This window comes from Calonectris borealis, chromosome 3 (genome assembly GCF_964195595.1).
Source record: "Calonectris borealis chromosome 3, bCalBor7.hap1.2, whole genome shotgun sequence".
Taxonomy (NCBI): Eukaryota; Metazoa; Chordata; class Aves; order Procellariiformes; family Procellariidae; genus Calonectris; species Calonectris borealis.
Window position 1 is genome coordinate 21,436,377 of NC_134314.1, and position 22,976 is coordinate 21,459,352.

Sequence of the window (22,976 nt, forward strand, 5' to 3'; positions counted from 1 at the left end):
AGCTGAGACCCTTCTGCCACTCACAGCTCCTCATGTAGTGTAGACTTGCACAATAGGTCATGTTTTTGCACTGAAAAAAGTCTGCGATACATCTAGACTAGAGGTCTGAAAACCTGCATAACTGCAACTCCTACAGGGTACCATGGCAGCCTTTCCAAATAAGAGATTACAGCTTTCAGTCCAAATAGTTTGAGTTTGATTCCTTACTGAAAAGTCAGCATTTTTTTCTGCAGGAATGAATCCTTTTACTGACAATGTAGGCAGCTGTGCACCAAGGGAATATTAGAAAAGAAAAGAGTTTTTCTTCCCTGTGGATTATTTAAAATTGTACATCTTTTTGCCATTTTTCAGGTTAAGTCCCATTTAAGTCACTGGGACTTACAACAACAGTGGATTTTGGTTCAAGTCCGTGGAATGTAATAACTTCAAATTTAATGAAAAGATTTTACTTGTAGAGTTTTTCTAGTTGAACCAGATTAAAACAGATCTGCAATTTCATCTTACATGCTACACAAATCCCTTTTGTACTTTCTAATAAATTTACTACAAGGTCTTCTACTTCACATAAGATAACCTCTTCTCTACATGCTTCAACACAAAAGTACCTAAACATTTTTGAAGTATAGGTTAAGAAACAAAATACATGATTACATGATATATTTTACATTATTTTCTTTGAAATATTTTCCTGCTCGGCAGCCATTACAGGCTGGATCGATGGGCTGAGGCCAATTGTATGAGGTTTAACAAGGCCAAGTGCCAGGTCCTGCACTTGGGTCACAACAACCCCAGGCAACGCTACAGGCTTGGGGAAGAGTGGCTGGGAAGCTGCCCAGAGGAAAAGGACCTGGGGGTGCTGGTTGACAGCCGGCTGAACATGAGCTGGCAGTGTGCCCAGGTGGCCAAGAAGGCCAATGGCATCCTGGCCTGTATCAGAAATAGTGTGGCCAGCAGGAGTAGGGAGGTGATCGTGCCCCTGTACTCGGCACTGGTGAGGCCGCACCTCAAATCCTGTGTTCAGTTTTGGGCCCCTCACTACAAGAAGGACATGGAGGTGCTGGAGCGTGTCCAGAGAAGGGCAACAAAGCTGGTGAAGGGCCTGGAGCACAAATCTTATGAGGAGCGGCTGAGGGAACTGGGGTTGTTTAGCCTGGAGAAGAAGAGGCTGAGGGGAGACCTCATTGTGCTCTACAGCTACCTGAAAGGAGGTTGTAGCGAGGTGGGTGTTGGTCTCTTCTGCCAAGTAGCTAGCGATAGGACGAGAGGAAATGGCCTCAAGTTGCGCCAAGGGAGGTTTAGATTGGACATTAGGAGAAATTTCTTTACTGAAAGAGTGGTCAGGCCTTGGAACAGGCTGCCCAGGGCAGTGGTTGAGTCACCATCCCTGGAAGTATTTAAAAGACGTGTAGATGAGGTGCGTAGGGACATGGTTTAGTGGGCATGGTGGTGTTGGGTTGACGGTTGTACTCGATGATCTTAGAGGTCTTTTCCAACCTTAATGATTCTATGATTCTAACTCAATGAGTAGCAATTTAAAGTAAGAGAATGAAAGAAGAATTCCTCTATGAAATTCCAAGAGTGATAGGTACTTTTAGCTTGCATGCCTAAGTAAAGGAGGCTTTTAAGATTGCACAGTCTGTCTGTCTGTCCATCCCTCCCCTGCTTCCATTTTTGCAGTGCTTTGGTCCATTTCCCATGCATTGGAAAGAGGGACAGAAATCACCGCTGACTTCTCTTCCCTCTCATGAGAGAGTGGAGGAAAGGGTTTCCTTTCTAACGTTCACCCTCTCTGCCCTTAGAAGCTTACTGGAGGACACGGGCAAACTATATTAAACCAATTATCAACCGCAGCAGTCAACAAAACGCAGAAAAATTGCATTGCCATTACACACACCCCACTTTGAACACCGTAATAGAGGAGATATGCAGGTGGGTGGGGAGGTGTTATAAAATACTGACAGTGTTTCAGTAGAAGCATTTACGGAAATCTATTTAAAAAGAAATTCAGGCAGTTTTAAATACTGCTTATGCCACTACAAAGATCACATTACACATTAAAGGTTCTGTGGAAAAGGCATGCCTTGTCTGAAGTTACTTATGAATCAATCTAGTTCAGATAGAAGACAGGATTTTAGATTTATGACTGCAAAGTTTGTCAGAACTTAGCCCTCCCCCCAAAAAAATTATTGTTTAAGCCTCAGGCCTACCAGCTCAAGGGTAGAAATCATTTTGAAACAATTCTTCTAAGATCCTAGTGTGAAAAGAATTAAGTCAGATTTCCAAAACTTGAGCTTTGGATCAGCACAGCCTCAATGTTATAATTCTATCCTTTATGATTATATGCAAAAATAAAATTAAATAATATAGGTCAGATACAGTGGGTGAGGCCCTGCCCCCACTGAAGTCAGTGAAACGCTCTGGCAACATCTAATTTTATAACTAAAATTGTCAGGGCCTGTCTTCTATCCCTGAGGCCATCTGGCAGGGTCTGGCCACATCCCCTCTATTAAATGCTCTGGGGTTTTAAACGGGGTAGCACAACCAAGCCACTTACTGGGAACAGACCTGATCTGACTCTAGCTCGATGGTGCACAGGATTTTTTCTGCAGATTTTAATCATTGTAGAGCGAAGAATGCCAGAAACTATTTTAACAAATCAATAGTATGATCCAGTGACCAAGCCCATGCTGTACCACTCCTTAATTTCTGTGTCACTGATGACCCCTTGCTCTGATTTATATCAATGGTACTACTCATTTGCTCAAAATCATGTTTGCAAATGGGATTATTTTTAGTTTTTTAACCAAGTTTTGAGTTTAAATTAAAGACATCAAGATAGTCTGAACATATAGAAATTATCCTGGTTTTACTCTGTTTCTAGTCATGAGTGCCTACCTTGATTTTGTGATGGTGCACAATTTCCTAACTCTATGTTTGTATGCTTCTTTCCTCAGCTGCTGTCTATGGCTCTGCTGTAGCAAATGCCTCTCTCCTCCTACCCCTCATTCAATTCTGGTACCACTTCATCTCCCTAGAAAAACTAAAGGAAAACTATTCACAAATGAATAATGAGGTAGTAAGACTAAAGCTTAATATATCACAAGTATGTAACAAAGCATACTAAAATTTGTTTTTGGTTTTGATTAGCAATTAAATATTGGACATTCCAGCTGCCCAGTCACCATAAAACAACTGTCCTCTGCCTCAGTGTGCAATTCCTGAGTGGTGACTGTGGAAGGTACCTACCCACCAGCAGATCTATTTGCCGTTCGTGAATCCTACTATTTTGAGGTCTTTAATGAGCTGAAAAGTGCTGCAAATACTCAAGACGTTTAACAGGGAAAAATATATACATGTTAAATGACACAGACTCTGAAGGCAATGATAAAATAATATGCTTTACTGACAATAAAAAAATGTAATAAATGAACATAAACAACCAAACAAATTGGAAGCACAACATTTTCACATATAAGGTATACGTTACCCTGTTAAGAGAACTACGAAGAAATGCAAGGTGCTATGGAAGTCCTGTACAACCTATATAACAGCTGAGTAACTAGCAGTCTGTTATCTTTTCCCAGGCTCTTGCAACTTCCTCAGAAGACTGGCCTTTAGTCCATGCCTTGAAATTGTTGCACAACGTGAAAGGAAGGAAAGAGCAAGTGAGCTAACAAGGATCTTCAGCTTCCTCATTAAAAATACATTTGGAGAATCATTTCTAAAATACCACCCTAAAATCCAGAGGGTGAATTTATATGAAATTTTTCTCTAATATTCCTTGAGATTGATTTAGACATATCAGAAGAAAATTGCCATCGTGCAAAAATGGTAGAGAACATAGCTCACCAAAAGACTAAAAGATTTTAGAAATTCCATGAAACAAATCACAAAATTACTTCAAATTAGTATAAGCAACTTCATATAAAGGTGGCTCATGAAAATGTCCAATATCCAGCTGCTCTTGCAAAAAAAAAAAAATTTAATAATGCTTATTTTGAATCGCAGAACTTTTTCGTACAAATGAAAGATTATTTAATAAACTAAGCTTAATTGCTTTTAAGTTTTTATTTACAGTATTTGGAGAGATTACGCTGTGTTTTTAATCACATGATACTTAAAACATTAAGTCTAGAGGCCTGACTGTAGTATCAGTTCAGTATTAGCCGGTACAGTTTTCTACTGTTCCATGTTAGCGTTGAACTTCGTATATGAGAAAATAGCAGAAAATCAAAATTGAAGGAATTCCATCATTCTTCATCCTACAGACACTCTGTCATTTATAATAGTTCATGCTAATAACTGAGAATTGATTGTAAGAAAGCTATTTTAATTTTAATGCTATAATTTGTGAACGTTAAAATCTCAGTAAATACAAAGAGCTAAAAATAAAATGGAAAGCTGAAAATTAAATGAAACATTTTGAATAAAAGCATGTGTGAGAAAGACAATTTTTTGACTGATTTTTAGGAAAAACTGTAATATAAAATTGAGATGATATTTGTTAAAAAAATACCATAATGGCTATAAATATTTATTTACAATTAATAAAAATATTTCTTATCTTTGCTAAATACTGTTTTAACAGGAGTTAACGCTCCTACTATGCCTCCTTGCAAACAACATTAGAACTGTAAACAACACTGGAATTGCAAACAAAGTCCCTACTGTTCAAATGAATTTCTCTATGGATAACACTTGGCAACAGGTAATCCTTATGGTAGGATCAAATCACCTACTTTAGGCACTATATTTGTGCCAAAGCTTTAGGTGGACAGATAAGCACCTATTTAAAGTAAGTGCCTGAGGCCCCATTGCAGTCTGCCAAGACAGCTAACTACCTTAAGACCTGAGAGGGGGAACTTCTCTGACTAAATTTAAGCACTGAAGTTATGTAAAAACACTCCTCACCTGAGAGCTTTTAAAGGCACCTACCGCTTTTCCTTAGGATACAGTAACTTTAGGCTTTTACTTTAGCAGGACACTTTACTAGACTCCTAAAATTTAGGGAGGACTTCGATGAATTCGCTCCATATCCATTGTATCTATTTAGGATATTCTTCTCGCTTGATTTTTTTATTGTTTTATTTTCTTGAAAAAAAAAAAAAATTGCCTGATGCTGCCTCAAAACTGCACTTGAGAACAACTGAGACTTCTATCACAGAAACCTGCAATATTTGGTATTACTTACAGGGAATATGCCCTAAGATTAAAATGTCTCCATTTTATATAATTTTTCAATAGCAGGAAGTATTTATTGTGCATATAAGAAGATGATTTCAGAAGGAAGGTCAGGAATATGTCAAAAGTAGAACCATATTATTTCCTTAGCAAGGACAAAACTCACTTTGCTTGTGTATAAGTCAAGGTTAGAGCTGTAGGAAAAAAAAAAACGTAGATGACCCAGAAAAATCTTTATGTTTTGTTGTGTTCACCCTATAATGGGAGCATCCTCCTCCAAATCAAAACTGTTCTTAAAGAAGCTGTTCTCAACCACGGAGAGCATCGTATCAAAGGATTGCGTCAAGGCAATCTATGAATGAATAAATGAATGATTCATGGAAGCTTTATTAATAGATAAGAAAACCCTATGGCAAGTTTTCTAAAACTGAGTGCCTATAGTTGGGCTCCTTAGCAGACTCTAAAGCTCTTCAGTTGATCTACCACGATATGTAGATACATACTTAATATTACCTTGTGCATACACTACTTTATATGCTTAGAATCAAGTGTGTGCTTAAGTCTTTCCCTTGATCTGAAATAGAGTACTTAGTGTTTTAACAGAGCTAAACTCTCAGGCTTTGAAAGAACTGGACGGCAGAACTATTATTTTTCAAACATATCAAAGCAAGATAGAAGTCCAATTCCTATGATAGTCGTTTTCAATTATTACTTCTTTCCTACAGTGAAGGCTGTAGAAATTGTCTCTGTGCTCAGCACTTTTCAAAACAGACTTAGAGGCCAAATTTTGGACAGACACTTTTCAAATGTTATTCCATGTTTCTATGTAATATGGGGGAGTATGTATGACCATGAGAGCAGAAACCAAAATGACATCACAAATATTATTGAATGAATATTTACTTAGAATTTTATATTAATGCTGAAGATGACAAACTGATTCAGTTTGACTTAATATTTGTTAACTCATAGATTTAAAATTTTTAACGAATTGTGAAAACTCTTAACGTTACAGATAACACAACTATAGACTTCTTATAAAATCACAAAGTTGCAATATTGTGCATGAAATAACTAATTTCTTTAAGAAAATAATTTATTTTCCATAGTCACAACATATAATCTGATATCAGTTACTGTACATGTATTTTCTTGCAATGCTCTGACTGTCTATGAATACTGGATCCACAGACGCCACTTTTGCTGCTATAAAGGAGTGAATACAGTGTAAAACTGCCGTCAGATCCTGAAATTCAAGTTCCTGAAAGAGGAAGTAAGAGAAGAAAAAAAGAAGAGGAAATGTGAATTCATATTCAGGTTTATAAACATTTTACATAAATACAGAACAGACTAGTCAGCAAACAGCAATGGACTTTAAATGAAAATTTGAATCTTTATAGGGAACTGTAAAGTTAAAAGTGTTAACAATAAAAGATGTATATCCGTACCTCGTTCACTGTCAGTGCCGCATGTCAATTTAGTTTTCACTCTGTGCTACTTTATTGTTTACGTTTTACTCAGCTTGGACAACTAAAGCGTTCAACTTGCAAGAACATTGAAATATTGCAACATATTTAAAAATATTTGATAAGTTAAGGATGTTTGGGGATGATGCAGTGTCAAGTCACAGCCGGGGAAGGTGAGGAAGACGCATACTTTGGCAGCCTCTGAAGGAGAGTCAGATAAGCAAGCTGGGAGGCCAGAGGCAGGGTGGAAGCTAAGGTAAAGTCACACCACAGCCTGCGTACAGAAATATGGCTAGGTTTGAAATTCATATGCCCTAATTCACAAAGAAAGGCAGAGTTACTCCTAACCAGTTCTCAAATTCCCTTGACTTTTTATAACATATTTCATCTTCTGTGCACAAGTTAAACTTCTTTTTCCCGATCTCCCCAGACAGAAATGGAGTGATATTCTGACACAATGACAACAAATATAATAAACATGTTCAATTTACGTGATACTACTATTTGTAAAGTAGTTGGTTATTGAAAAGCAGCTGGTAAATATATTGTGGGGACATTTGGGACAGTTTTTGGTTTGGGGAGAAGACATTTGTTTTCAACAACATGTTGGCTACAAAGTAGTTTATTGAGGCACACTTCATATGCTTGCCTTTAAACAAAAAGCAAACCACTGGACTTCTGCTTTTCCTATCACAGTATTTTATGGTATGTTCTCAACAAAATTGCCTCAAACAGAATATCTGGAATTCAAGGTTACTGTTCCGGAAAAGCTCACCATCACACCATTTTGCTATCAAAGGCCATGTATTTACTAGGCAGGAGTGGTTTTACTACAATGAATGTCTTTAATTGTTCATTAGTATTTGTGAGGCATGATTTTGTGACCCTGCAGTGGGCGTAACTGGGAAATTTTTGGTGGTGAGGGGGGCTGCAGGGCGGCCTCTGTGAGGAGAGGCCGGGGCTGCCCCGTGACGGACACAGCCGGTTCCAGTCGGCTCCAGCCCACCCACCGCAGGGCACGGCTCAGCCCCACAGCCGAGCAGGGGGCACCTCTGGGAAAACTCATTTAAGAAAGGGCAGTAAATTCCCAAAAAAGGCAACAAGGCCAGTGCAGTAGGAGGTGCTCCATGGCAGAGCAGGTAACACCCCCGAAGGGACCGCAGCTGATGGAGGAGCCACACTGGAGCAGAGGGAACGAGTAAGAATCAACGAGCAGCAAAGGAAAAGAGAAACAAGGAGTGGCAGAAAGAAACCATTACACCCTGACAATATTTGAGGGCTCTACTTCATGATTATGAGGTTCTACTGATTTTTTTTAAAAATTGCGCACAGTTTCTTTACAACCTCAGGCACATATAGTTTATTGTCTCAGGGATTTTATTTCCCACTAAGCAAATTTATTATTCCCAAAAAAATGTAATCTTCTGTTACTGTCTACTCTCTCCAGCATAAGGTGACAATAAGAAATATTACTGGACAGTAAGAGTAATAGAATGATATTCAACAAGCTCCCAAGATATGCTCTTTCCGTGGTGTAACAGGCCTTACAAATGCCTTTATCCTCTATGAAACACCTACAAAAACTACAGGGAAAGACCTTCCCAGATACGGTAGCCTTGGAACAGCAAAAGTTTTGGCAGCAAGCTGTCCTCCTTATAGTGCTTGCTCAGTGCACACAGAAGCCTAAGAGAACAATACTTTCAGCCCCTAGGTCCTGCAAAGAATATGTAAGCAGAGATTTTTAGATGCGTATAATAATTTGTCTTGGGTGGGTCATCATCAGACAAATTTTAACTCCTTCCAGAACCTAGAAACACAAGAATTTCTCAATCAAACAGCTTTAAGAATGTGTTAACATAAATGAAATGACTCTCCCCTCCCTTCAAAAATTCTTCCCTGAAATTACTGACTGGTTTTCCTACAACTTTCCAAGAAAAAATAGCTGAATTCAGAAACAATGTATAGACATTTTTGATGACAATAGTTGAAGTAATAAACAATTTAAAACAGATTATTATAATACGATATGTTATACAAATCACAAACTGACACGTCCAAGATTATAAAAGAACAGCAAATACAAACCACTCCTAATTAAAAAAAAATAAGGGCATAAACCAATATAACCAATAAGCAGAATGAGCTATTTATTATCATTCATACCTAAATAAGGAGAAAATAAGGTAACATTGAGGGAAGAGGCAAAACTCTCTCAAACTTCTGCTTTTGCATACTTGCTAGTCAACAAATTAAGAAATAATTATCCTAAAAGAAGAAAAATCTATTGAGAACTTGTATCAAACTAAGCACTTAGGTAACTGTTAATAACTGGCATTTGGTTGCTGAAGAAATCATTTGGGCCTCATACTCAAAATTAGATCTCGTTGTGAAAGAAAAATGAAGCGTGAATATTGGTTAAAATCCTTTGAGGAATTTAAGCCCATGTAATCTTTATTCTGATTTTTGGGGCATAACAAACCTGCTTTTTCTATTTCGATTGATAGTTATTTGATAGCAAGTATGGGGATAAGTTTCTTAAAATATATTTTGTTCACAATAGAAGTCTACTGTACATATTAATATAAAATGAACATAAACACTTGCAGAAAAAAAACAGTGCTGTTATTTAACTCTCATTGTCTAAGTTTTATAAAACTAAAATGAAGTACACATTCATAATTATTAATGAAATAAAACTCAATATGAAATAATACGGGCCTCAGTATATCAGTTCTTGGCTCGAGTGAAAGGTTTACATCTCCTGAATTATCAGCTTTAAAAAAAAAATTCTAAAATATAAACCCACTTACATTGATCTTAGATTTGCTCCAAAATCAACTGAAATCATCCAACAATTTCACCTCAGGTCCTGACATTCAACACACTGACCGGATGCAGCCAAACAAACAGAGAGAAGACAGCCCTTTACAAAGCTTTCCGTTCCTCTACTCTGGCTTTATACACTTCTAATCTATACGTTTATCAAGATAAGCAATCAGAGGTAACCTAACACAGATTGTAGGCAGGGTTTCAGACTGTTCTAACAATGTTATGATGTGAAGAGTTTTGGGATAAGAAAAGAGCAAAGACAGGAATGTCTCATCACTGGGAGTCAGTCCTTCCCAATGCCCCTACTGCAGAGTCCTCTTTGTTTCTATCAGAGCTCAAAGTATGGATCAAACTGCAGTAGCCCCTCTTGTGTATCTGAGAGAAGTTGCCTAATCTGTTGTGAATAACTTTTTGAATGCTAATAATATGTTCTTATTTCTATAAAAGATAATCTACATACAGTTGAAAGAGGAGCAGTATTGCTAAACCTATGTTTTATGTGAAGACAACACTATTTTCTCCAGTTAATAATGCAGGTCCCTCAGTCAGGGGGATTATTTTCAAGAGTGGTGCTGGTTTTGAAAGTTGTTACAGAGCTGGGTAGCCAAATAGGTGTCATGTAAGCACTCCTCATGCAGTTTTCCAGCTGGTTCGCTTCCCTCATGCTGTCTCATGTCTTCACTATTTTATATTAGGTTATCTGTGGGGGTGAGCGATCATCTGGGATCATAGAAGTGGAGCAGAGCTCTGGAGGTGTCCTCTTGCAGGGCTCAGTTAGATGTCATCAGCTATGGTGGTATCAGAGAGGTGGTGTCCACCTGAGACCTCATGCACCAGAAACTCCCAGAAATGCAGATGATCACACTAGTATTTGACACAGGAGACCACAAATGGGGGTGAGGCTGCGGTGTTTTGTGTTTGATGTCTGTGCTGGCTGCCTTCACAATCCTGAAGCTAGCTAGTCAGGCGTAGATGTTGGGGAATAGTCACGTATATCCAAAGCAGAAGTTGGGGTACAGATTTGTGCAGGCTCTGGATAGAGGTTGCTCAGAGAACTGGTGTTCTGATGGTGGATATGGCTTGCATGCAGATTACAGCAGTGAAAGAGGAAGAGTACTGGGGGTTAGTTTGGAAATACGGATTTGGTAAAAAATAGGGATGGCTTTCTGTCTTGCGGAAAGGTAGATGTTGCAGAGCCAGAGGACATGATGACAATGTTTCTTAGCAAGAGACCATCTAGAATTCGGTTTTTAGGGTGGAATTTGGCCTCTTCGGGTTTAGAATGTAATGTGAATTTTTCCTAGAAAATACACCAATGTTGCTTCTTTTAAACAAATACATTGCTCCGATAATTTATTTTTCTTTTTTTTAAGTAACATTTCTCTCCATACCCAGCCAGGCAGATGACTGATCATTTTATTTGCTCTATATCATCTAACACCACCCTTCTGCTTGCTTGCCTTATCTGTGATTGCTGCTTTTTTCTTTAATTAAGATTATCAGTTTATTTTAGGCGTATTTAGAAGAATCTGTGCATGTCTAACATTTCAATAACCAAAGCTATTTCAGTTTACTGTATGTATCCTAATTTGTGGATTAAGTACAACAAAGGCACTAGAAGGAAGACAGCAAGAGAAGAACATAAAAGATTGGATTAAAGCAGTGGGAGGACAAGACTGCAAAACTGCCTGCTGGTAGTGAGAATATAAAAAATGTGCACACTGCACTGACCTTGATCACTATATGTGCACAGCCAAGTAAGAAAAATGTATGTTCTTGTTTCGTCCACCCACCTATGAGAGTTGGATTTATTGCATATCATAAAGAGCTTGACAGGCCTGTTGCATCATTACCACGCACACACTTAATTTTATTGATTACTTCCGAGAGCTGTTGAATCACTATTTGAACGAGTCATGAGCCTGTATCACATAAAAGGCAGATAATGGAGACACTGACAGACAGTGTTATTGTGCCCTGTGCATTTCATGACTTCTTTAAGGACATTGGTAAGCCTCGCTGTTTATTAGTTGTTGACAAGAGCACAACTATTACTACTGTATTCTTCAGCATATTATTTCAATCAGATTGAAATGATAACCGTATCTTTTGTAAAAAAAGAACACATAAAGATATCTAGGTTTTAGCTCCAGTCCACATGGAAGTCAAAAGAGGAGAGGAAATTCTAAATTCAGTTCTGTATCTCAGCAAGTATACCAGGGCTTGGTTGCCATATCATGGTTGAGAAGAACAAATATATTAGTATTGTACAGCTTGTTAAGACTGTTATAAACACGCAAAGATGAATTATCAGCTACCGTATGAAAGCTTCTGCAGCTATAAACTTTTATTTGGCCTCCTCTTTGTGGCTGTCATTTGCACAAACAGCAGAAGGATAAGCTAAAATGGTGCTCTTACTCTGCAAGCATAAGAACCAGATCTATGATGCCAACATTCAGTGCCAAATGAATTGCAACTCTATCTATCAATTGTACTTAAGCCTTTTAACAGTGTTCTACAGGGATCTGGAAGAGTCAGATGGCTTTTCAGTTTCAGCTTGAGTGATTCCAAATGCCACTGTCTACTGCTAAATCTGGAACTTTTAAATGTTGCATTGGCAGATGCAAACTTTGCTAATGCACAAGAAACCCATCTGAAAAGTTGTTCTGGAGATGCTTGTCTAGGAGCAGCCAACTAAATTCACCCATTCCAGCAAATATTAAAATACATTTCCAACAGCAATCAGACTCTCCAAAACTGTCACACAGGCAAAATCTTAACTCTTATCTACCATCACCTTGCAAATGTTTTTCAAGCTCTCAAGATGTTCAGTAGTAAACTGCCAGACTTCAGCGACAAAAGACCCATGTTAATAAAAATACAGAAGGGCTTGAGTCCTAGATTACGCTTTATTGATGCTAGAGATTAACATTGCTGTAAAGAGAGAGCTTGGCTTGCATTCTCCTTAATTTGCCATATCTCTCAACAGTGCTAATATGGAATAAATGTCCTCTCAGATGAATACAGTAAATCTAAAGAAAGAAATACGGTTGCTCACCTGTCCTTGATCACTCTCAAGGATTTGCTGCAAAACTGCTGCAGTCTAATTGCAAAATCAGATCACATTGTACCACTGTACCACTGTGAAATTACAGAAGAGTTGAGGCTTGAAGTCAGTGAAGAAAGAATACTGAATGCACTCAGATAAATATGCTCTTAAGTTATATGTGTAACAGACAAGAAATGTATGAGACCAGCAACATTTAGTTGAAGCTTCGATATGGCTCACAATAGTCTAGCGACACTATGATTACTTTTCTTTCTTTCTTCAATGAAATATTTGAGACCAAGTTAGTAAAAGAGAAAATGTAGTGAAGAAAGATATATAAACTCTATTTCCATTCTTAGGGTGAATGAATTGTTAAAATATAATTCCATCTTTTCTTTTCCACATAGTATAAAAAGAACTAAAAATAAGATGAGAAGAAAAGGGAAATGCTCAATTAAAATATGCTTGGGAAAAAAAAGTCTTATCTTCCAGGTAGCTACAGTTTTCCGCAACAGATTACTTTTCAAAAGAAAATTTTGGTCAAAATGGTTTGCTCATTCCTGAGACTCTGAAATTTGGCAGGAAGATTAGTTTTGCATCATTTACTATTCCTAAGAGAACTGCTCACATTTGTTCATTAGAAAATGTACTTGGAAAATTTGTATTATATAAAGATATAATTTTCACTGAGCATGCTCCAGTTTCAGACTTCCACCAGGTAGGAAATTAAAGAGGTGTGAATCTGGATCAAGCAAATTTGAGTATGTTATATTCTTCCATTTTGCAAGCAAATGATGGAATCTACTTTTAGAATTTCTTTTTCAATCACTCTTAACTTTTTTATGGTAACTTAACTTAGGTACTATTTACCAAAATTATTTGTGAGAGCATCATATAGGACTATGTTTAAGCCTTAATAAAGTCAAGACAGAGCACATGTTTTGTTTCCCTCCAGAGTAGTTAGCCTGTCATAAAATGGAAATGAGGCAATTTTGCTATAGTCTCTTCTCAAAAATCCACCTTGAGTGTTTCCTATCACTTTCTTATTCTCTCTATAATTACAAATTATTTATTTAATAATCTTGGTGTTTATTTCATAGTCTTGTTATTTTTCTACTATTGAAGTTAGGCCGACTGGTCTATAAGTCTCTATGTCTCCCCTTGATCCCCTTTTTTTTAAAAGCAAACAAAAAACCCCAAAAAAGCTGTTATGTTTTCTCTCTCTGTAGTCTTACCCATCTACTTGAACTTCTCAAATACGACTTTCACTAGCTCCTAAATACTGCAAAAACTAACATTTAAAAATATTTTAACCACCTTCCTTCCATATTCTGTTTTGCGTTTATAACCCCTTGATCTTACTTGTAATGTGGGATGTAATTTCATTTTTTTGATAACTGGAACAAACCAAAAAGCATGTAACCTATCCTTCTCATTCGCTATTTGTTGAGTTTCCACAATAAACTGATTTATTACTTGCCTTCATGCCTTCAGCTCTCTCCTATTACTATTCAAAGATTTTTTTTTTTGCTTCTTGTTTTCATGTCTTTTTTTTAGTTGCAACTGTTAAGAAAAGACAAAAGCAAGTATCTCTTTGCATATGAACTTCTTATGTGTAAGAGGTGCATGTGTGGTCAACATCCTCCATCTGGCTGAAGAGCACACAGGTTTAAGAGCCCCCCACCAAAGGGACATGAAGAGGCATCTCCAGCTCACAGAATTCCAAACTGCTGATCCGAGGAAGAGTTGACCATACAAACTCCACATTAATGCCACAATCCAGGAATACTTCAAAATCAACCACTCTCCTCCCCCTTTCAAAATGATCGCAGAGCTACTCCTTCATATAAATCCATTTACATGCTATGTTGCAATTTCAGAATTTTTAAGTCTCTCTTCTAAAAAAATACGTCTGATTTCCTACAGAAATAAAGTGATGAAATCACATATGTGTGCATGTGTGCAATTTTTGCCCTATTTGTCGAAGAGGTGGACACCTCAAAGGAGCTGAATTTCAAGAAGCGTGGCACAAGTTGTTGGCAGGGATTGGGATGTCCTGTTACCACCCTGCAGGGAAGTGAAGGCAGGGAGAGCATCGTCCTTTCCTGCCTCGACTAGCAGCCGGGGCAGGTGTTGCTTGGCCACCCATTAGACAAGGCTTATCTAACCAGGTAATACACACATTCCTACAAAACAGCTGCAACAGCTTTTTCCCCATTGTCAGGCTGGATAAAACCATGCTGGGAGTTGGCAGTAATATGAATGCATTGCAATGACTTGTGGGGGATTTCAAGGAGTCAAAGTGGAGTTATTACTGGAAGTATTAAAGGCAGGGAAGTACTGAAGCGGGAAACTATGAGGGGAAGTTGTAGGGAAGATGAAGGACCTGAAGGAGAAACAACTGACAGGAATCTAGGCCTTATCAGCTCCTTCGAACAGAAGACTTTTTAAATGGAAAAATGTATTGTTCTTCACCTAAAACTGAAGTGCACAGGAAGAAGCACTTGGCTTAAAATTTATAGAAGGAGAAAAAGCATCACCTCTAACTAGTCACCAAGATGCAAGAATAGAATTCCCAAATGTGATTTTTTTTTGCCCAAGAATTTATAAGCATATAAAATTAGACATAATTCGGAAAATTCTTTTGCAGCGTTAACTCTACTGTTTACTGCCAAGTGAACATAAGTCATCTGTATCAAGCTTTATTTCACATGTAGTGGCTCATTTACTCAGGAAAAATGAAACTTCTATTATTTGATGACATTTTCTGTTTCTCAGTATTGGCTGCATTTCACCGTACAGCACCATCTGGCTCTATGAACAGTACAACAAGCTGAGGCAGATACTGTACTATACTATGGGTATTAGTGTTGGTTATTTCCCGACTAGTCTGTAATTCTGAAGTCTAAGAAATAAAACCATTTAGGTGTTAGGCATATACCTGAATATATATACCACTTATCTGAAGTGGAGAGGCTGCACAGGTGTATCCCAATCCCTTTTAATGTGAAATCCTAGTGGGTACACTGCACTGTGCAGAGGCACTTGTAAAAGGTATACACTGAAATCCTGATAAATCCTCAGCTACTTAATATCAGCCTTTCCTCTGGCCTTTAATGAGCTTTTCCTGGGCTCTTCCAGCATTTATAACAAATATGTACATTTAAGTACATATATACTTAGAATTCTGTATGAACCGAACGTATCATCTTCCATCTGATAATTTCAAGGCACCTCACAAATATTCACGAAAACTTTGCCAACTACAAGGTGTTTTCATTAGAGCTACGCAAAAGAATAATTTTTAATGTTTTAACAAATCTGCCTCCTGGACAAAAGTTGCTGTAAAATTATCATTAGGACTCACTTTTATAATTATTTTACAGATAATCAAATTTTCATAAAAATGCTAAAATTTACAATTTTTCTATCTAAAGAGTAAAATACAGGTAAAATCAATTAAAAACAATTGAAGTGAGCACAGAAATAAAAATAAAATAAAATTTAAAAAAATCAGGTTGTTTACCACAACAGAAAGAGGAATGATCCAATATTAAAGCAATGGAATTCCATTGCAAGCAATGGAATTGGAGCCCTTGGCCACTCACACACGTGGATTATCTAATGATTTAATACACAGATTCAGAGATTCAGATTATGGTTTTTGCACCAGTACCATCTTCCTGTCTGACCTGGAACAAGTTATGTGAGCTCTCTGCAACAGATGATCACACATAAAATGATGATAGTAGTCCTTTTCTGTCTCCAAGGAGTACTGTGAGAAGTGAAGTGTAAATGATCTGCTACTATGGTCAAGTTATTATAGTATTGTACCTTTTGTAACAGATATTATAATATCTTTTACAGTAGAGCCAACAGACAACTCAGGTTAAGTTTGCTGATGAAATACTGAATAATTTACTAATATAGATGTACAAAGACATATTGCATTTGTTGTAACTTCATGATAAACAAGGAAGGTTAGAGATTTTCTTCTTACAACTTTTTTTAAACATTAGAAGGACAGGTAATATATAACCTTTGTGTATGGTCACTATAAAAAAGTATCACTTCATAAGTGACTTGACCCTGTACAACCCCAGGTAAGAGTATTTGAGAATTTTCATAGATCTTCAGATATTTTTCTGTTGTTTTCATTGGCTTTTGTCCACTAAATCCCAATTGAACGTCACTCTTACCTTCCTCTTCTCTGTCATATCACATCAAAGTTCTCCTCATTCTTTTTAAAACCGCATAATTGAAAAATTATCTTTCTATTTATTTATTCAGCATCAAGCTTGGGATGACAGGGCAGAACCAGCGCAGATTAAGGCATTACAGCCAAGCCTCCAGATGATGATTCAAACTACAATCCTGAATTGATTCAAACTACAATCCTGAATTAGGAACTGCTGAAGTTCAGTTGGGAATCTGAATTTTAAGTTTCACAATTTTATTTGATGATTGCTAGAGGAAAAAGAAAGATACACCAGTAATACTTCATCTATAGTAGTGACTGGATGTCTCCACAGCTTAATTCCATATCCTGCAAAGCACTGAGTGCTCTTAATTCATGGTAGAACCAACAGGTTTCAGGGATTGCTTGGCCTCTTGCAAGAATATTCCCTTTTTTAGGCTAATAAATGTTACACAATCTTCTATTTTATCGGTAAACCTTAAGCACATATTTGCTTAAAATTTTAAGTCTACTATATAGCAGCTTAAAAATGTATTTAGCATTTAAATAGTTTTAGTTTTCTTTTATCCTTTTTAAAAGTAGTTTTTAGATATTATATCTATTATAGGTTGACTAAACAACTTCACAGAAATCATCTTTCTGAAACAGTAAAACACCATCGTAACACAACTCAGTAACAGGCTTGTACAAATAGTGTAATAAATCTATAGATACTACATCACTTCCGTTTATTATGGAGTTTCTAGAGAACAGGAAAAAAAAAAGATAAACTCTGATGTGGAGTTCACCATATGCATGTGCAGTAGTAAATCGAATTTTGATGGCTTGATAGTAATTCCATTTCATTTTTTACTAAACTGAGAAAGAGGATGTTGCTTACCTTTGTCTCAATTTGTTTGGTGTCTAGATTCTGAAAAAGCAGCTTTACTCTTGTTTTCCCATCATCTGAAGAGCCTTTGAGCTGAGAAAATTTAAACCTCCACAGCACGTTCTAAGGAGAAAGAAATTTGATTAAGGACTGTGTTACACACTCTTACCTAGAACTATACATTGATGATCAAAGTTTATGTATTAAGATAAAGCATTAGGGCAGTAAACATAGCACATGGTAACAGGCTGGTTGCAGAGCAAATAAAATTAACATCTCTGTATCATATGTGAAAGCAAAAGAAGCAATATTAATATTCACTAATTAAACAATTATTTAGAAATTCTCTGAAATGTAAATGTTTCAGTTGCTGACATAATATCAAAATCCATGGCAAAAGCTTAATTTTAGAAAGATCCATGAGGATATTTTTATCAGTTTCACTTATGAATATAATTCCGTACCATATCTCAATCTTTCATATTTCAGTTGGCTCATCTGCATAACATATGTAATAAGGTCTTACACAGATGTTGCAAAGCTGAATTTACTGATGTGTGTAATGTGGTTTGAAATCCTCAGATAAAATAAGCTATAGAAATGCAAAAACGTTATTATTGAACGTAGTCTCGCAAACCACAAAAATATGTTCCACATTACATAGCTGTCTGTAAAATATATAAGAATTCTAGGCTTCTTGGTCTCCTACAGGTTTATGCATGGCATCTTACTACTGTTGGCAAATCCTAGATTGACAGGTATGTTTTAATAGTTATGGAGATACTTTTTTAAAACAAATATTGGGAAATTATTTTTGAAACCAATGTAATTTTCTGTATTTATTTGAATGTTTTCTACTGATCGCCTGAAAATGTGTAAGTTTAAAAAAACACAAGGTAACAACTTGCATCCGGACTTCCTGCTGATGTTTCCTTAATGCCTATAATCTTAATGAAAATTCTATGCACATGTTGAAATGTGATTCAGTCCCTGGACACTGCTGAGAAAACACAATTTAAATACTTTGAAGGCTATTTCAAAAGCACACACAGAAAAAAGTTTGCTATGTTCCGTTTTCCAATATACCTCATCACAAAATATTTTTTTCCTGTAGACCAGAGCTACCAGTGGTCTTCTGAACTCTACTCAGTTTGAAAGGGAAAGCCCTATAAATAAAAAAGTATTTACAGAAGGCACAAAAAGCCTGATTGCATCCCCTGATTCCGTGCAGACATAAACGTCATTGAATTCTTAGACAAATACAACAGATGAAATAAAACCCAACTATGCTACAGCATTGTGATGGTGCTTAAACTTTACGTTCATGAACAGATTTTAACTGGGTCCAGGGGGCCTAATTAGACCACCTGAAAAGTGTTCAAAGCTTAAACGAGTTTGGATCTAAATAGGATAGATTAATGTTTGCTATATAATATAACTGCTAGGGTGGAGATGAAACAAGAACTTAGCAACAATTTAGCAGTAATAGGCATTGCTGGAGTCATCATCGCTCTCAGCAGTTGACACTGAGTGGAAAAGAAGAGAAATAGATGGCTCTGGAAGGTGGAAAAAAATGCACACTTTGGGATCCCTTTATCTTGGATGAGCGGCTGGAGGCACAGGATGGGGAAGATGAACCAACCAAGCCAACAGGATAAAAAGAATCTCTACGATCAGATATAAAGCAGCTGCAGGCCACAAGAGTATCTCTGTGATGGGCCTAAAATGGTAACAGTTGAGTGAGTTAAGCCTATGATGACCCTGGAACAGAACATGCAGTAAATGAAGTAATTCTTTCAAATAAGTTTAAGAATCCCCCAAAACTGTTCTAGAAAAGAGTTTTCTAAAAGACACTTAAACTCCTTGTGTTGGGTTTCCATGGCAAGGTTTTGGTAGTGGGGGCCTACAGGGATGGCTTCTGTGAGATGCTTCTAGAAGCTTCCCCCATGTCCAATACAGCCAGTGCCAGCCGGCTCCAAGACAGACCTGCTGCTGGGCAGGGCTGAGCCCATCAGTGATGGTGGTAGCACCTCTGTGATAACATATTTAAGAAGGGCAGGGGAAAAACGTGCAAGAGGAATTGCAGCCAGAGAAAGGAGTGAGAATATGTGAAAGAAACAACTCTGCAGACACCAAGGTCAGTGAAGAAGGAGGGGGAGGAGGTGCTCCAGGCGCGGGAGCAGAGATTCCCCTGCAGTGTGTGGTCAAGACCATGGTGAGGCAGGCTGTCCCCCTGCAGCCCACGGAGGTTAACGGTGGAGCAGATATCCACCTGCAGCCCGTGGAGGACCCCACACCAGAGCCGGTGGATGCCCGAAGGAGGCTGTGACCCTGTGGAAAGCCTGCACTGGAGCAGGCTCCTGGCAGGACCTGTGGCCCCATGGAGAGAGGAGCCCACTCTGGAGCAGGTTTGCTGGCAGGACTTGTGACCCTGTGGGGGACCCACGCTGGAGCAGTCTGTTCCTGAAGGACTGCACCCTGCAGAAACTGGGGCAGTTTGTGAAGAACTGCAACCTGTGGGAAGGACCCCACGCTGGAGAAGTTCATGGAGGACTGTCTCCTGTGGGAAGGACCCCACGCTGGAGCAGGGGAAGAGTGTGAGGAGTCCTCCCCCTGAGGAGGAAGGAGCAGCAGAGACAACGTGTGATGAACTGACCGCAACCCCCATTCCCCGTCCCCCTGCACCGCTGGGAGGGAGGAGTTAGAGAAAATTGGGAGTGAAGTGGAGCCTGGGAAGAAGGGAGGGGTGGGGGGAGGGTGTTTTAAGATTTGGGTTTTATTTCTCATTACCTTGCTCTGATTTGAATGGTAATAAATTGAATTAATTTTCCCAAGTTGAGCCTGTTTTGCCCATGACAGTAATTGGTGAGTGATCTCTCCTTGTCCTTATCTCGACCCATGAGCCCTTTATTGTATTTTCTTCCCCTGTCCAGCTGAGGAGGGAAGTGATAGAGCGGCTTTGGTGGGCACTTGGCGTCCAGCTAGGGTCAACCCACCACACTCCTAAGCAAAAGTTCTTGCCCTTTTTATTTCGTCATTTATAATAAAAAGGTCCTTTTTATATTATTTTCCAGACTGTAAAGAAGAACATTTTTTAATGAGTACATGAGCTGGTTGCCCCAAATCTGAGATCCAGGCTTAGAGTTGTAGAGCAGATGAGGGACTGGCCTTTATTTTAATAAGCCTGTATGAACACCTGCTGTGGTGTAAAAGCACTCTTTGCATCAACAAGTGACTTTAATTTGATATTCATTATCTTGAAGAAAAAACATTTTTTTCAGCAAAATTGCTGTATCCCTGATGAACTGTTAATTGCTTGACCACTTCAACAATCTATTCAGTGTTGGTAGGAAATACTCTGAAAAAGCTATGAGTATGGGGCAACATAGTCAACTCCAGCTGACAATTATGGGAAGTAAGATGAACTGTGGAAGCCACACATTACTGCCTCACTCAGGCTTGAGGATGCAGAGGACATCTCCATCTCCCACACAGATGAACGATAAATGTACTTGAGCTGTCCACAATTTTTGCAGTTTAACAACAGAATCAATCTATCTGATGGTATTCTGTATTTCTTCTTAGGTAAGCAACAAAGGTTGATCTAAATCCTCATCATCATCAATACTGAAGGTAGGCACTGTGGCTCAAAGTCCTATCAATAGAGAAGTTCATAATTTTAAAGGTGGGAGTACACCCAATCAATCTTCACATTGAAAAGAAACATTTTCTATAGCCCAAACTAATGAGATTACTTTCTACGTTAATTTGTGGCTACACACAAAATGTGTACAAGTTACAAAAAGCACAATTTCAGAATGCAGTATCACCTGAGGCAAAGAAAGGTATGCAAATGTATTTCCTGAAATTTTATACACCTAATACAATTAGTCTAAATTTTCAAATAACAATAATCTTGGTCATTATTTCTCTGCACAAAGATTTCAATAAACTTGTGCATTTTGGCCCAAAACCCCCAAAATACCAACACACAAAAACTAGATCCTGTGTCAATATTTCAAAATGCAGTATGTTTCTCTAACTCAAAATGACTGACTGAATTTCTTCAACATACATTTTAAAATTCCTTTCAGTTTGGAGTTGAAGACCATATTTCAGAGGACAGACCTTCTACTGTACAGCTCTATTGATGCAGAAACATTTTTTTAATGTTTACTTCTACTGGCAAACAAGTGTATAAATCCATTTAGAATAATTTAAATCCATTTAGAATAATTATATATAAAATAGTAGAATTATAGACAGGTCTTGGAAGTTGGCATGTTTCATAAACCATCCCCTGTAGGCACTTTATATACAGCCACTGTTTTGCAAGATAAGTGAATTTAATCTTATAGATTATGACTTTGAAATGCATTTGCCCTTGTTCTGTTTATTTTAGACATGGCCTAAATTTCTTATGATGGAAGAATAATTAATCCTATTTTATATTTGTAGCTTCAAAACAAATAGAATCAGGTGACACTTTGTTCTTTTCATGACTGGTAATCTTTTAAAAATCTCGAAGTTTCTTCATTATAAGAAACCAAGTTCTCTGCTAAATATAACCTTCCTTTGCTTTTATTACTTGAAAAGGAAATTACTTTTTTTATATCTTTCTCCAAAATTTATCTTTATGCTAAGGCACAACTGTAATTGTCCCTTTCAAGTCCCAAACTGACTACATTTCAGTAGTGCTATGTAAATAAAAAGTACAGTACGTTTGAGGAAGAAATATTCGACATCAGTATAAAAAATTATGGTTACTGGTAACTTCAATAACAGTAAAATAAAATAGAGTTATGTTTTCTTTTCTTTTTCTTCTTACCTTTGTTTTACTGTCAAAACAGGTAAATCCCAGAGCAAAGTCGACTGTGAAACACAGGGTATCCCCTTGCCAACTGCACATATATGTTTTAGACTGGAAAAAAAAAGGATGATTTTTGAGAGAACAACCATCATCATCATTTATCATATAAAAATAACATTTTATGCAGTTTTCTTGTGTGGGAAGACACTCAGCTGGCAACACTGGTACTGCTTTATATTATTACATTTTAAAATTGTCAAAAACTTCTGACTGTAAGTCAGTATCAGATCTGTCAGCTAGACATTAACTGGAGGTCTTCTATATTTCAAGTCACTCTTCTACAAAATAAATACCATATTCTTGGAAACCATCCCTTACAAAATGCAACACAGAACACACAAAGCCAAATCTGACTATTTCAAACTTTTGGAAAACTGCTTAGACCTGACCTATTAATGACTTCTGACATCATTTCCAGCAAATGTGCAGGTAACAGTGCCTAAATGTTTAGTCATTGTAATCTAATTATGAAAAAGCTATCTATCTATTTGACCTCTCTGTCTGATTTAAACTTT

General features: G+C 37.5%; 1 protein-coding gene across 1 annotated transcript in view; it reads right to left on the reverse strand.

Annotated features, from left to right (window-relative positions):
- Positions 1–6,310: 6,310 nt before the first annotated feature.
- Positions 6,311–22,976, reverse strand: part of SNTG2 (syntrophin gamma 2) — a 326,817-nt gene continuing 310,151 nt past the window's right edge. The window contains exons 15-17 of the mRNA XM_075145143.1: positions 22,420–22,512; positions 17,604–17,714; positions 6,311–6,442 (exon numbers count right to left, since the gene is read on the reverse strand). Coding sequence (XP_075001244.1) covers positions 6,311–6,442; positions 17,604–17,714; positions 22,420–22,512 — 336 coding nt within the window. The remainder of the gene's footprint in view (positions 6,443–17,603; positions 17,715–22,419; positions 22,513–22,976) is intronic.